We start from the raw sequence: 16,310 nt of genomic DNA on the forward strand, positions 1-16,310 counted from the left end.
TATTCACCAGGTAACTGACGCACACACGTGATGACGGTGACTGGGTCATCACATTGGATATTCACCAGGTCACTGATGCATGCATGTGAGGACGGTGACTGGGTCATCACAACATTCAGTATTCACCAGGTAACTGACGCACACACGTGATGACGGTGACTGGGTCATCACAACATTCAATATTCACCAGGTAACTGACGCACACACGTGATGACGGTGACTGGGTCATCACAACATTCAATATTCACCAGGTAACTGACGCACACACGTGATGACGGTGACTGGGTCATCACATTGGATATTCACCAGGTCACTGATGCATGCATGTGAGGACAGTGACTGGGGGAAAGGCTCTCATGGCCACAGGCCCCCATCAGGAGCAGCGTTTCTGTTGAGGTGCAAGGACCCCTTATGCATGCCCCATGGGTGTCGCAGGTGGCCGGTCTGCATCCTCACCTCTCTCTGGCCCTTCTCCATTTTCTCTGACACTCAGACCCTCTCTGCTCGCTTGGCCTCATCTACCACAGCTGGTGTCTGCCTCCAGCCTCCCTAGCATTCTGCTGGGGGCTTTGCCTCCTGCCTCGTGACCATTCTGCACTTCACAATCCCTATTCCATTTAGTTACCAGAAGAAGAAGATACATGTAAATAACCATACAAATTGAAAATAATAAAGCTTTTTTCTAGTCCCTTCTTAAAAGACTTCTTTGGGGATAGGGTAGGAGGAAAAGGGATGGGGAGGAAAGGGTTAAACAACAATGCTGCCTTTTGATAGCATTTGATGAGCAGTCATCGAAACAGCTGCCTCTAATTTTCCAATAAAATCCTTGTAGAGATGGCTGGACTTGCGTCAGATTTGGGGAATAATCTCCACACACTGTGAGGGAAAAGGAGAGAGAGCAAGGCCCCAGTGAGAATTTGCAGTGCTGTCTCACCCACGTTGTTCCTGAAGACGTTGTTCCCAAAGCGGAGCCTGTGAGAAGGCAGGCGGTCTCACCTTGGCGAGAACCCGGGGCTCAGCAGCCCTTCCTCTTCCTCAGGCCCATGTGCTGCTGGTTGTCCCTCATCCAAATCAGCAACTCCTGAGGAACTTAGTAGGAATCAGGGAGAGAACAGTGAGACGCACGCAGCCATTCTAGGGACACAGCCCTGGAGTGCGGTCCACACGACAGAAGAGGGGAAAGAGGGCAAGCACCTCGGGGACAGCACCTGCTGGGACTATGATTTTCCATATGTGCCAGTGCACAGAGAACCATGTGGGGAAGGCAGGAGGCTTCAAAGCAGTGAGACAGGGACCAGATAAGTTGTGCAGGCGCCAGTCCTGGAAAAGAAGCTGCCCAGCAGGTGAGAGACAAATGACCAGGCCAAGCCAGCCCACCGTCTAGCCCAGTGATGGGTGGGTTGCATACAGCCCTCACCTGTTTGAGGGGAGAGAAAGAAAACAACAAAAAGAAAGGGAGAAAGGGAGGGAGGGGAAGAGGAGCAGAAAGAGAGGGAACAAACCCAACAAGGTCTATGACAAATGAGTTCAGAGTAAGGGGTAGGAAACAAGACATGAGATTCTTGAGTCAGAGACAGAAGATGTGGTCAGAAGCAAAAAGAGTATAACTGGTACCCGTTGCCCAAGCTCTAATTCCGAAGGAGCAAAGTGAACGGGACCAGGTGATGCCGCATACACAGGTGGCTGAATTGGAGCAGGGGACACCTGGGCTGAGGGACCCCGGAGTCCTTTATAATGGGCGGTAACCTTGTCTGACTTTTGCCCTGAAGCAAGATATTGTTTTTATGACCCTGGCCTGTAAGCATGCCTGCCCTCTGCTCTGAAGGGAGACACCATCTCTACCTTCTGGGGCAGTCTGCTGTACAAACATCCCCACAAACATCATCTGGACAAAGGTAGTCAGTACTGCTTCTCACCAGACAGGCAGAAACACGAGACGGTGGACCACTGTCTCACGGCACTATTTTCAAATGTATTACATTCCAAAACCTGGAAATGAAGACATCGGAAAAGATTAAAATACCTATTCTATCTGCAGTACTAAGAGTATGAAGCTGAGTACCAGAAAAAAACTTGTTACAGAACTAAAATACTAATCACAGTGCTAATTAGACTGAACAATACATCATAAAATCACAACTAAGCTTGGTTACTATTTTTTAAAAACTCAGAGTTCATGTTAGGAGCTCTGGTTTCCAACAATGTGGTAAATTAACCCTGGCTACTAAGTGGAAGTTAAATTATCAAATGGCACTAACTTAGAGATTTTAAAAAATACACTTCTAAAGAACTCGTGGATCAGCTATATATAGAGAGAGTGGATTACAATGAAAGCACGACAAGCTTGCAGGATGCAGGGAAAGCAATGCTTCAAGGGAAATTTATAACTTTATACGAGAAAAGACACACTAATGAACTTAAGATATTAGATAGAAAGAAAAGATAACCGAAGAAAAGAGATAAAGAGTAGAAGCCAGTGACACAGAAAACAACAATATGAAGTTGATGGGAACTAACTTTGAACTAGACTAAAGGAAATACATCTGGGAAGGTTGATCACAACAAACAGAAGACGTTAATAATACTTTTAAATTAAAAAGAACATAATCATACAGCCGATTTTATAAAGATGAAGTATTATCAACTCTCTATTAATAAATTAGAAAACCCAGAAAAAAAATAGACAAATGCCTGGAAAAAGTGTAAAATAATGACACTGATCAATAAAAAATTGAAAGCTTAAAAAAATGGTAAGTACAAATGAAACCAAAGTAATAAATTTTTTTCCGTAAGAAAAACTTCAGGCCTAGAAGGTTTAACAAAAATAATCCTACCAAATACTCAGACCATCCCAATCTTCTATAAACCCTTCCCAAAAATAAAAAGGCAACGCCCTTCAAGACATCTTAAGAGAAGTGCATAAATGGACACAAAACCAAAGATAGTAAGGAAATGAAAAAACTGTAAGCCCATTTCATCATGAATGTAAGTGTAAACACTCTAAACAAAATGGTAGCAAACAAAAGCCAATGGCATATTTAAAAAAAAGAACCAAGTTAGTTTATCTCAGGAATGCAAGAATGATTGAATCTGAGAAAATCTTAAACTAACATGAACTATATTAACAGAATAAAAGATAAAAACCGTATTATCATCTCAATAGATATAGAAAAGCTAAAAAAACTCAACAGAAATGCCTTTGAAAGCTCTTAGAAAGCCAAGAATAAATTGTTAACCCAGTAAAAGTTGTTTATAAAAATCCTATAATGGACGTAATCTTAAATGGAGAAAATTTAATAAAGTGAAAGCATAAAGATTGGAAAGAAGAAAACAGAATTATCATTGTCTGCAGAGGATACAACTGCCTACCTAGAAAACACAAAATAATACAGGCAAATCATTAGGAATAAAAGTGTATTAAAGCAGCTAGATGTAAGATATTAAAGAGCTCAATTACATATACTTGTAAAAATTAGAAAATATAATCCTTAAAAGAAAAACATTTACAATGGCAACTCTAAAAGCACTTAGGAATAAGTCAAACAAAAATGTACAATATCAGTACACAGAAAATTATGAAACTTTATGATGAAAGACATTTTAAAACTCAAATAAATGGGATAATCAGCCATTTGGAGGATGGTAAAACCTAAAATCATAAAGATTGTTTACTCTCCCTACATATTCCTATTGATTCTATGCAATTTAATAAAATCTTAAATTTTTCATGAATGTCACAAACAAATTCTAAAATTCATAAGGAATCATAAAGGAACGTGTCCTACCAGACGTCAGGATGTAGGTAAGTACAGTAATTAAAACAATGGGATGCTGATACTGAGATAGATCAACTAACTGATCAATGACAAATGGCCCTGCACATTTATGGGGCTGTGATGTGTGAGTGAGGTTTAAACGAAAGATCAGTGGAAAAAAAGAAGCCAGGCAAGGTGGTGCATGCCTGGAGTCCCAGCTACTCGGGAGTCTGAGGCAGGAGAATCACCTGAGCCCAGGAGTTTGAGGCTGCAGCGAACTATGATTGTGCCATTGCAGTTCAGCCTGGGTGACAGAGTGAGACTCAAAAAGAAAAAACAAAACAAAAAGAAGACACTCTTCAGGAAAGGGACATGGAGGTGAAAAACGACTATCCATTCCATACGGAGAAAAGGGAAATTGTTCCCTTACTATAGACCTTACAAAAATCAACTTGATCTACTCTAGAGATTTAAACTTCTAGGAAAATATAGATGAACATATTTCTAACTTTGGGTTACAGCAAAATTTTTAAAACACAGAAAACTCTGTCTATAAAAGAAAAACTGGCAAATTTGGACAAGGATATGCTGTAAATTTTATTAAGTTCAAAACCAACTAAAAATAAATGGTAATTAATACTGACCCATGTACATTTGCTAAAACTTTTTCAACAGGCAAGGGAATGATAATTTCAACAGCCTCCACTTTGGCAGCAGAAAGATCAGGAGACAGGAAGGGGGTGGTGTGCATGGGTGAATGGAGACAGGAAGGGGTGGTGTGCATGGGTGAACGGAGACGGGAAGGGGTGGTGTGCATGGGTGAACGGAGACGGGAAGGGGTGGTGTGCATGGGTGAATGGAGACGGGAAGGGGGTGGTGTGCATGGGTGAATGGAGACGGGAAGGGGGTGGTGTGCATGGGTGAACGGAGACGGGAAGGGGTGGTGTGCATGGGTGAATGGTGGCTATTGCCAGGGTTTAGTTCCAGGATTGGGAGATGGGCTCAAGGGGCCTTATTATTAAGGATAATTATTTCCTTATTATCATTTCCTTATTAATAAGGAAAATAAAAGATATGCAGGGCTCAATGATAAACTCTTGTAAAACAAGGATTATGACAGCTCCGATTCTGAGCATCTGAGCCTTTCTAAAAGTAAAAATGAAAAAAGAAACAAACGATCTACTTATTCCTGTCTTAGCTTCTCCCACGGCATCCAAATAAGAGGATCAGAGAGAAAGTCTGAAGCAAACCATAACATTCCCAAACCACAGCACGTGTGGTACTGACGGCGGTGGCTTAGGTCTTTGGACAGACCTGCACAGGGAGATTCAGAAGAACATGCAGCAAGGAGCTTCAGAAAGTTTCATTTGAAAAACAGACATCTATTAAGATAGACAGGTGAAGGACTGATATGTTTTTAAGGCCAGATTTGCAACTTAAATATCATTTCAGTTACTTGGTAAAAACAGCATGACTTTTGATAGGCATACATTTATAATTGGAGGGAGGGGAGGAGAAGTCACATTTTTCAACAGCTTTAATATACCCAGTTTCTGAATTTTTGGGACATCACTGTAACCAGAAAGCCCCGAGTCACAGATTTCAGCGCAAGTGTCAAATAACAAACATGTCTGTTTTGCCTTAAAATCTCAAGACACTCCTCAAACTGATCCGGAAACTTGAAATAATAAGTTCTTATCATCTCTGAATGTGCATGCACTGCCCTGAGGTGTTGAACATGAGAACTTCACAGTCAATGAAACATCTATAAGCCATTCATATATATGCATCATCAGGAAAACAGGTTAAACTGCATCATATATTAAAGCAGTACTTACATTAAGTTAAAAATATATTTGAGTGGGTGTTTTGTTTCACAGTTAAGTAGTTAACTATGTTAAACAGTTATCAAAATCAGGCATTTGATGAACGAAAGCAGCACAGCAAATGAACTGGAACGAAGTCTAAAAAACCCACATAAGGATGTTATGAAATAACGATTTCAACAGTAGCTCATGGTAATATTTCAACAATGAAGAAAGTACTTTAAAAGACAATTTTGAATTACACAAAACACTTTAAATTCCATCCAATTACAAGCTGTAAGAAAGCTTCTGACAATAAATTTGCAGCACCGCGGACAGGCTGGTGAAGTGGGCAGAAATATATTAATTAACATTCTTTCTCATCACCAAGCCAACTAACTACACACTTCATTACCTATGGAAATGAAAACTAATAGTTCATCAAAAGCAAAGACTAACAAGCCCTGCGGTATAAAAACCATAATAGTGTATTATGGTGAGCGTGGAAGAGGGAGAGAAAACGCACAGCAATTTTACCAAAAAAGAGATGTTGTGTATGTTGTTTCAGGGAATTTTCTCTAAAATATCTTTCCCTTCTCTAAAATATTTCAAATACGAAAACTAGAAAATGAAACTGATAATAAAACAAAGAGTAAATAACTTCAAGATGAGCATCTGTCAGATTTTCTATTTTTAAAAAAAGTCGTCTTTTTTATTTTTTAAAAAGGTCATCTATTTAGGGTCTCCTCTCAGGAAGGTAACATGTTGGGAGGCGTTAGAGGACAAAGGTGGACAAGACTCTGTTGGTTTTCTATGACCAAGGTTTGTTTTAAAAGATGAAAACATACAATAGTTTCAGTATCTGTCCTTTCATGGCCAAGCTTGTATAAAACCACGACGCACCCCAGCAGCTCTTCTGGAAACACGCTGGGCATCCCAGGAGCCACTTCATATGGTAATCAATAAAGCTCCTGACTTTGGACTTCTTGACCCTCCAAGTGGGTCAAGAGGTGCCATTCAACGTATGACTTTAACATGTTCTTGTTGCTTTATGGAGGAACATCATTTTGTACCATTTGAAGCAGCACTCACCCATGCCCGTGAGGCAAGCCTACGTGCTGGTACTCAGCGTCCTTATCTGGCATGTATTCAGAGCAATCCTGATCTCAACCCACTGGGAACAGACATCAGTTAAAGCTAGGCTAGTGCCTAACTTCTCTTAAAACCTGGACAAACTGAAAAACTGAACCAGATTTCATTAATTACAAATTTATTGCTTATTCTTCCCCAAATGAGTTTTTCTGAACATAATGGAAATGGCCATTTCAACAAAGTGCTGAAAGGATGTCAGTTAATGTACATGCCACACACACATCTGTTTGAGGGTTACTGTCTTCATTCGCTTATGTATCAACTGGATTATACTGTAAGTCTAATAATGTTCACCAAACAGACATTTATAAAAGGGAAAATAAAAATCAGGAACAACCAAAATTTCTAGCAGTGGAGGAACATTAAACAGAGTATGGAAGATCTGTAGTTTGGAAGACTGTGCACTCATTAAAAGGAGAGACATGTCATGACACAAAAGATGTTCATGATAATTTTTATATGAAACAGCAAGTTATAAAATAGTATGATCAAGTTTCTGTAAACACAAAAATATACACCTATAGAATAAAACAATAGGGGTCAAAAGAATGCTGTTTCTGCAGAATGATAGAGATTTGTGTTTTATTTTGCATTTGTATTTCCAGAAATTTCTGCAGTGAAACATAACTTCTGTAGTAAGCACATGTTAAAGCAAATATGCCTCACCACAGGCTAAATGCTTTAACAAAAATTATGTAAAATCCGGAAACCACACAATAGGTTTCTAAGAACCAGCCAGGGGCTGGTTTATGTAGCACTTGGTGCCTCTGCGATTTTTGTCTTGGGTACATGCATTTAGAAAGCACCCCAATCTGGAGTGGAAGGTGGGGAGCTGCTGAGGCTCACGTACTCTTCGGGCTGCGCTATCACTAGGAAATCTGGAGAAGATCCCTGACTGCAAGAAGCCCCATCATTATAATAGAGGGAAGTCAGGGACATTTTACCTTGGCCTTCCTGTAGGCAGATGATAGCACTTCAAGTTCTACCGCAAAGATACAGCTATTCGATCCCTAGGAAATCCAAGCGGGGGCTCTGGTTTGCTGTTAGAACTCCTAGTCACTGACCCTGATTCCTTGTCTCAGGAGTAAAGCTGCCTCCGATTCTCATAGGGAACACGTCTCCTCAATTTGTATTCTAGGCCAGCTACTGCCTGCAGGCCCTGGTCAAATTAACTTGTCCTTCATGAGATAGCCTCATCCTGGGCATATCCTCCTGGTGGAATGCAATTTGTACAAGAGAAATGCAAATCTATTTATGCATCTCCAATTCAATAAAAACTGGAAGACTTATTATGGGTTAACTCAATTAAGAATTTTTCACACTGGACAACAGTAAAGCCTTGATATATAAAAGTTGCACAGTCTGGAACTGATAAAGCTTGCAATCTATCTTGTTGAGTAATCATGGAAAGGAGAATTTTGTTTACACCTAACTTGAGAAATAAAGTTCCTAAAATGCATTTAAACAAATATTTAAACTAACCAAATATGTGTAAACTTTCTATTTCAGCTTTCCAAAACAGTGTACTACTAAAATTGGTTTAAAAAATAAAAGCATACTTAACTTGGCATTTCTGTAGTATTATTTGACTGAAACTATGTAGAGTTTAAGGCAAAAATTCAACCCAGGTTTTGGCCAATATAACAACAATTAAACAGTGTACACCTTGGGGTGGGGGGAAATAAGGTAAGGGGGAGAGAAGAGGAAGACATTGAAGCTCGTTAGCCTCAGAACTACAGAAATTATGAAGACACCTGATTCTATCAATGATTTACTGAGAATTCCTGAAAAGCCTAACAAAGTTATTATTCAAAAAATTATTTTGCTTTTCAATGTGGCAGTTTGGAAATGGAGAGAATGGGGTTATTGTGATGACAAATCCATTTGGCCAGCACGTGGCTCTGGAACACTCACATCAGAAACTGCTGTGGGCACAGGCTCAGACCGTGGTGGCCCAGGCCTCTAAGCAGCATGGTGGTCAGGAAGAGGGTCAGGGAATTTTTGTTGAAGTATTTAGCCTGCAGAGGCAACAACGAGGAAAACTCAGCGGCTCACAGGTCCAGGCCTACCAGACCCGGGAGGCAGCTAGAAGACTCGGGGGCACAACACACACCTTAGGAGCTGTAAGTGGATTCACAGGGTTGGGACCTAAGGTCCACACGGGAAGTGACCACTGAAGATATAGGTTGATCCAGATCAGGAAGGGCCTGGTGGCCCCTGCTAACAAATTTTAATTCTCCAAAGGCAGTAACTTTACCCAAACATCAAACACCTCCATTCTACCTTCCATTGCTCCCATAACTAAGTGCCACCTAGCCTGATTTTTAAAAAGAGGATTCAGTATATTTGCAAAAGACCTATCTGATAAAGGACTGTTATCTAAAATATGCAAAGAACTCTTACAACTCAACAATGAGACAACAGCCTGATTAAAAAAGGGGCCGAAAACCTTAACAGGTACCTTAGCACAGAAGACACACAGATGGCAAGTGTGCATAGGAAAAGATGCTCCATACCACATGTCCTCAGGGCATTGCAAAGTCAAATGACAACGTGACACCATCACACACCTATCAGAATGGCCAAAACCCAGAACAATGATAATAGCAAATGCTGGGGAAGATGTGAATTAACAGGAACTCTCATTTGTTAGGGATGGGAATGCAAAATGGTACAGCCATTCTAAAAGACAGGCAGTTTCTTACAAAACTAAACTTACTCTTACCTTACGAAGCACACTGCTTGGTTTTTACCCAAAGGAGTTGAAAAGGTATATCCATACAAGAACCCGCACGGAGATGTTTATGGCAGTTTTATTCATATTTGCCAAAACTTGGAAGCAATCAAGGTGACTCCCTCAAGCAAGTGAATGGATACATGTACTGGTACATTCAAATAATGGAATATTAGTCAGTGCTAAGAACAAATGAGCCACAAAGACATGGAGGAATCTTAAATGCATATTACTGAGAGAGAGAAGCCAACCTGAGAAAGTTATATACCATATGATTCCGAATATATGACATCTGGAAAAGGCAAAACTATGGAGACAGTGAAAACATGAGTGGTTACGACAGGTTGGAGGGGAGGGAGAAATGAAGAGGCACAGCACAGGGAGGTGTTAGGGCCATGAAAGGACTCTGTGTCGTCCCATGATGGTGGACACATACATTATACATCTGTCCAAATCCACAGACGGTCCATAAAAGGACTGTTATCCAAAATACACAAAGGGAAGGGCATAGGCATTCTCTCAAACTTGATGGTGGATACAGGAGTGAACCCTCATGTGAACTGTGGACTTGGGGCAATCACGATGTCACTGCGGGTTCATCAAGTGTAACAAGGAAACCACTCTGCGGGGTGGGATATGTTGATATGGGGGAGGCTGGGCCTGTGTGGGTGAGGGGAACACATAGGAACTCTACCTTCTACTCAATTTAACTGTGAACCTAAAGCTTCTCTAAAAAATAAAGTCTAGTAAAAAAAAAGAAGACTCATTGGACTTGCTTCTTAGTTCTACCTAGGGCCTACTTTGTTTGGCTTTGTTAAAATCAAATGATGAGCAAATGGAGGTGCCAGACACCCCAACAACAAGAGAGACTTTCTCCTGCACATAATCAACAGTAACATAATTGAAAGAAAAGAAGTTCCTCAACACGTGATTCTGTGTTACTTAAGGCCCTTTCATCTTGAGTACTACCTTCAATCATCTTCCACTTTTTGGGGAAGATAACCCAGGGCAACTGGAATTTGGACAAGTATAAAAAAGGTATGTGACGCAAGAAATCAGCTAATGTGCCTTCAAATCAGTCAGACAAATACGGTGTCATCCTTAAATGTAAAATCATCTAGAGTTTCTCCTTACTCAACCTACTCAATTTTTTCAAAGGATAAGGGATATTCCACAGAGTTCTTTGCCTCTCCCCTCCACCCTGACACCTCAGTGGTCTTCTTGGTTTCAGAGGCTCAGCAATTTCCCTTTCTTTACTTCTAGGCAGGATGAAACCAGGTTCATGATACTGGTCTTTTTTTTCCAGTTTGAAATTAGTAGTAAAAATACAAAAGTAAAAAAAAGTTGGGGGGTGGGGGGAGAGGTTGCTAGAATATAGGCAAACCAAACAATTGTTACTGCTTGGAAGGGAATTGGGATTAGAGAGCTGAAGGAACTGTCAATGCTTGGATGGGACTTGGGATTAGAGAGTTGAAGGAACTGTCAATGCTTGGATGGGAACTGGGATTAGGGAGTTGAAGGAACTGTCAATGCTTGGATGGGAATTGGGATTAGGGAGTTGAAGGAACTGTCAATGCTTGGATGGGACTTGGGATTAGAGAGCTGATGGGATTAGAGAGCTGAAGGAACTGTCAATGCATGGATGGGACTTGGGATTAGGGAGTTGAAGGAACTGTCAAGGAAGCACTTTTGGTTTATTCAATCTGGTTTGAATTTCAATAAGAAAAAAAATTGTACAATTCTTTTATATGACAAATGTGCGAGTGTCTGCTATGTGCCAAATAAATTTTAAAAGAATGAAGAAAAAAGGCATTATTTATAGATACCAGTACCGGGTACAAATGAAGTCAACTGCCAAACTTACATTAAAGTGAGTCTATCTCACTCTACAGCAAATTAAATAGCTAAGGAAGATACTTTTTTCCAAATACCATTCCAAATATTGTTTAGTAAACACTGCAAGTCAGAATACAAATCAAGAACTTTGGCAGCCTTTTTTGACAATTACATTTTCAACCATGCATGAAGCACATCCAAGAGTAGGAAGTGTTAAGTCCTCACCAGATGGTTCTCCCCCATCACTGGACTTTCAAATGCAGTTGTACAAACATCTTCTCTTTGAATGATACTTAAGAAAGCAAAACAGCAAGCCAGAAACTGGAAGGAAATATTCACAGTGCCTATCTACAACAAAAGATTTGTATCCAGAATACATAAACAACTTTTACAACTCAATAAAAATACTTTTAAAATGTGCCAGAGATTTGAACAGACATTTCATAAAAGAAGATGTAAGAATGGCCAACATGTAAACAAAAAGACGCTCAGCAACATTACTCACCAGGGAAATGCAAAATAATCACCAAAATAAGGTAAGACTATATACCCACAAGATGACAAAAATTAAAAAGACATCATCAAATTCTGGTGAGGATGTGGAGCAATGAAATCTCATGCATTGTAAAGAAAAAGGGAAAAGGGCATAAATAATTAGAACACAGCTTGTTAGCTTTTCATGAAGTTGCAGACATGCTTCCCATATAAATCCAGCAGTTCCACATCTATGTATCCACCGGAGAAATGAAAACATACATCCCCACACAAAATCCTCAACAGTATTTTTCATGGTAGTCTACTATACTAGCCAAAGATTGGAAACATCCAAAACACCCACTGACTGATAATGAATAAACAAATGGTGAACTCGTCACAAACTCAAATACCACCCAGCAAACAACCCACTTACAAAGATACACAGACTCTGCTTTAAAACACCAGGCAGACCAAAAGAAGCCAGACACAAGAGTGCATGCTACACGGTTCTCCAGGTGAGATTACAGAGCTGGCGGAGGCAGGTCACTGCTGCATCTGGTCCGGGTGGGGAGGGCTGCTTGCAAAGGGGCAAGAAGGAGCCTTTGTGGGAGGAAAGGCATAGGCATTCTCTAAAGCTTGATGGTGGTAGTAGATACAGGGGTATAGACATTTGTCCAGACTCATTACACTGGATTCATTTACTTTATGTAAATAAACTATACCTCAATATAGTTGATTTAAATCAAAAGCAATGGCATGTAAGTTGGGTCAGGGAGAATGGCATTAAAGTGTTTAAAGATTCTTATGCTGTCCAGAAAGGAGGTACATATACTACTCCCGCTCTCCACTTCACAGGGCCTGGGACCAAATGGGAAGGGTTGGCCTCTGATGGAAGTTGAAAGTGAGCAAATCACGAGGCCAGATGCAGCCCCCAGGCCCCAGACCAAGGGCAAAGTGCCCGCTTGTGCTAAGGTAGCTCAGAGCCTGCCATAGCTGAGGCCGCAGGGCCACACCAAAGGGCTCCTTTCCTGCCTCCAGATCACACCCTGGCATTGCACTTATGCCACATGGGTGGGGACGTGGCCAGGATGGACTCCTCCAGGCACCCATGAAGAAAACCACCCAATGCCAGCAGAGCGTCTGGTGTTCAGATATAGCCGGAAGCTGAGATTTAGAATCCAGGTTTCTCGAAAGCCGGGTTGCTTTTTGTCTGTCTGGATGGTCCCACCTCTCTGCCTGGTGTAACTTACATCCCAGGGGAGATTTCTAAACATATCCATGCCCAGGTCTCCAGCTGAGATTCTTCTGTGAACTGCGTGTGCACTGACATTTGGGGTTGCTAAAGCTAAAGCTCTCTGGTGACTGCCATGTGTACCCAAGGATCGAGGATCACTGTTGGGGCAGAGCCCTTCAACTTTAACATGCCCAGGAAATACTAGGGGCTATTTTTCTGAATTATGGGGGGCACTAGTTATTCATCTATCCATTCAATAAATATTTGAGAACCTGCTATATACTGGGGATCATCTAAACTGGGAAGACAAAAGTGAACAAAACACTCAAGAATCCTGGCCCTCATGGGCTCAGCATCTAGTGGGAGATGAGTAAGAGAAAAGGTAAGCTGGGTACTCCGCTAGCTAATGATACCAATGAAGCTGGGGAGGAGAGGCGAAGGGTAGGTCTCTAGGCTGCACGCTCACAGGGGGTGGTCACAGAAGGCTTCCCTGTGCTGGTGCCATTTCAGCCCAGACCTGAAGGAACACATGGGAACTTGGGCTCCGAGCACGGCAGGCAGAGGAAACCAGGCAGAGGCCCTAAGGCAGGAGGAGAACTGAGTCTCCTGTGAGCACCTGGGATGACAAAACATGGGAACCTGGCAACGACTCTGTGTTCCTGAGACGGGGATCCATAGTGGGACTGCAAGCAGATGTGTGGCTTCATCACTGTGACTACTTTGCTGAAAATGGACCAAAGTCGGGGCAGAGGCCAGAGCAGAGACGTGGGTTAGGCAGGCTGGGCTGCCAGGACTCGTGGACAGGTGCTCATAGTTTGAAAGTGAAGCTGATAAACTTTACTGAGGAATCTGAGGTGTGATATAAGAGATGACTCCAGGATGGCTCCCGGGTTTCTGGCCTGAATGAACATTTGGAAGGGTGTAGCCCTGATTTACGGAGCTGGAACAGGGCTGCAAGAAATCACAGTTTAACTTTGAGCACACTGAGACACCAATTCAACCAGAGGTTGTCAAATGCCGTCTGGAGGCCCCTGGAAATCTCAGACTCTTTTGGAGTTCTGTGAAATCAAAATTATCTGCATGACACTGAGAGGTCACTTTTCTTTTGCGCTCTAACGCTCCCTCAAGCATACACAGTGTTTTCCAGAGGCTACACGACATGTGCTGACAGCATCATTCTGACAATGGAATATGGGCAGGCATATTTTTAGATGTTTTAATTTTTAATATGGTAATTACCAACAGATATAATTCACATAAACAAAATCTCTGTGTCCTCAGTAATTGAAGAGTGTCGGGCAGTTCCGAGACCAGGAAGTCTGAGCAGCATTGTGTTGAACGGCCCAAGGGAAACATCCAGGAGACAGCTGATGACATGAGTGTGGAGTTGAGGGAGGAAGCTGGGCCTAGAGATGTGGTCTGGGAAGCGTCTTCATACAATTGAGTCAGGAGTGAAATCACCAACGGAGGAAGAGCAGAAAGCAATGGGATCCTGGCAGAGTCTGAAGGCACACTTAGGCCTTAGGGAGACCAGGAAGAACCAGCAAGAGACTGAGAAGGAACAGTCAGGTGTGGGGAGCCAAGAGAGCATGGTATCCTGGAAGCCAGGCAGGGCATGTTTCCAGGAGAGAGGGGACACCATGCCAGGAGTGCCACAGGTCTGGCTGGAGGATGGCCAGGAATTGAGCAGCTGGCACTGGATTCAAGAGAGGATGGGGAGGAAAGAGGTCCAGACAACACAAGAGTTTTGAGGGAAAGAGAGAAATGGAACAGTAGTTAAGGGGCAATGGGGCCCAAAAGGCTTTTATTTTTTAACATAAAAAAATGACACCAGTTTTGCAAGCTGGTGGGAATGAATAAGAAAAGAAGAATACTAAAGCAGGGAAACAAGGAGAGATGAGATTCCAAAACAACATCCTCCAAAAATGAATGTCTTGTGCCCAAGCAGGTGGGGTATGCACTGGCCGAGTACACAGACTGTGCTGCCACAACACCAGGCTGCAGAGTGAACGTGGTTCAGGTGGGAGCTTGTGAAGCTCGGCCTGGATTTTTAGTGAGATAGACAGCAGTTGAGAATGAGGACGGAGGTGGTGGTGGTGGTGTAAGGAGACAAGGTATGAAAAACGTCAGAGAGCCGTGGAGCCAATGGCTAGACATACATGTATTAACAGCATTAAATGCCTGATTGTGATCATGAATTGAAATACAACAGTTACACAGGGCTGCGTGTTTTTCTCCAGCCGTGTTTATTTGCATAGGAACAGGCAAGTAGGCAAAAAGCTGGACTTCACTGGTGTGTTTTAGCCAAAAATTAGAACAAAAGCACCACAGGACAATATGAGCGAGCCAGGAGCTACCATCTGCAAGGAGGAATCTGAGCTCGGGGAGCATAAAGTGACAGGGAGGGGGAGCAGCTGACATGATCTGATCAAAGTAGATTCAAAGCCGAGTGGTTTCTTTTTTGCGGGGGTCGGGGTGTCTGGAAGTATCAATGAGGAGCAAGAGGGACACCCACCTCACCCTCCAGACCTCGCCAGACAAGAAGTGTAGAGACAACAGCAGCACTGAGTGTCCCAGGAGAAACCCGAGTTTGTTAAAGGGAGATGTAAAGAAACCGCCCCTAAGAGGCTATTGAGAATGAGCTCCAGAGGACACAGGAAAAGTGGAGGAGCAGGGGATGGTGTCAGAAAAGAGACTGCAAGGAGCTCCTCAGAGATGAGTCTGAAACACGAGGGATCACCTGCAGCTTTGGGCTTGTGGGAAGAGCCCAGGGATGGGGCATGCCACTGGTCGTGGGGTTCCCAGGCATGGGAGTGGGAAGGCTGCAACGGACAAGGGCAGAGCGCTGGGCTCAGCAGCGCAGAGTTCTAGGTGCCCACTTGACTTCTGGCAGCACAGGGTGCTTGAAGGGGCAGCTTAACTCAGAGTGTACAGGCCATGGAACCTCCTTTGAATGGTGGCCTAGAGAGAAGAGTCATCTTACTCCGAGTGCAGGGACTCCCTCCTGACTACTCTTGAAAATTTTACAGTTTCTCTATTGTACATAATGGATTTTTAAAATCACTGGGTAGTAATAATGAAGGTAAAGAAAACTAAACCTAGCTTTTGAAATCTTGTATCTGAATGACAATACCAATTACACAAACTTTAATTAAGCTTTTACTTTAGAAATGTACGAAATATCTGAAGACTCCTATCATAGTATCAGAATGAAACTGCTGTTGAAAACACTTTCTATTTGACTCTGAGGAGAGAGCCAGAGCTGTCACTGTGTGTTAGCAGCAGGTTCAGGAGATTACTCTGAAAAACTCCCGTAG

At 42.3% G+C, this 16,310-nt stretch overlaps 2 protein-coding genes across 2 annotated transcripts in view; one reads left to right on the forward strand and one right to left on the reverse strand.

Moving 5' to 3' along the window:
• The window catches only part of RIMBP2 (RIMS binding protein 2), a 332,521-nt gene extending 328,045 nt beyond the window's left edge, over positions 1 to 4,476 (forward strand). Inside the window, exon 23 of the mRNA XM_058424982.1 lies at positions 4,431 to 4,476. Coding sequence (XP_058280965.1) covers positions 4,431 to 4,442 — 12 coding nt within the window. The 3' untranslated portion in view covers positions 4,443 to 4,476. The remainder of the gene's footprint in view (positions 1 to 4,430) is intronic.
• The window catches only part of PIWIL1 (piwi like RNA-mediated gene silencing 1), a 79,252-nt gene that overhangs the window by 25,117 nt on the left and 37,825 nt on the right, over positions 1 to 16,310 (reverse strand). The gene's annotated exons all lie outside the window — the stretch shown is intronic.

This window comes from Hylobates moloch, unplaced genomic scaffold, assembly GCF_009828535.3.
Source record: "Hylobates moloch isolate HMO894 unplaced genomic scaffold, HMol_V3 SCAFFOLD_12, whole genome shotgun sequence".
Classification (NCBI taxonomy): Eukaryota; Metazoa; Chordata; class Mammalia; order Primates; family Hylobatidae; genus Hylobates; species Hylobates moloch.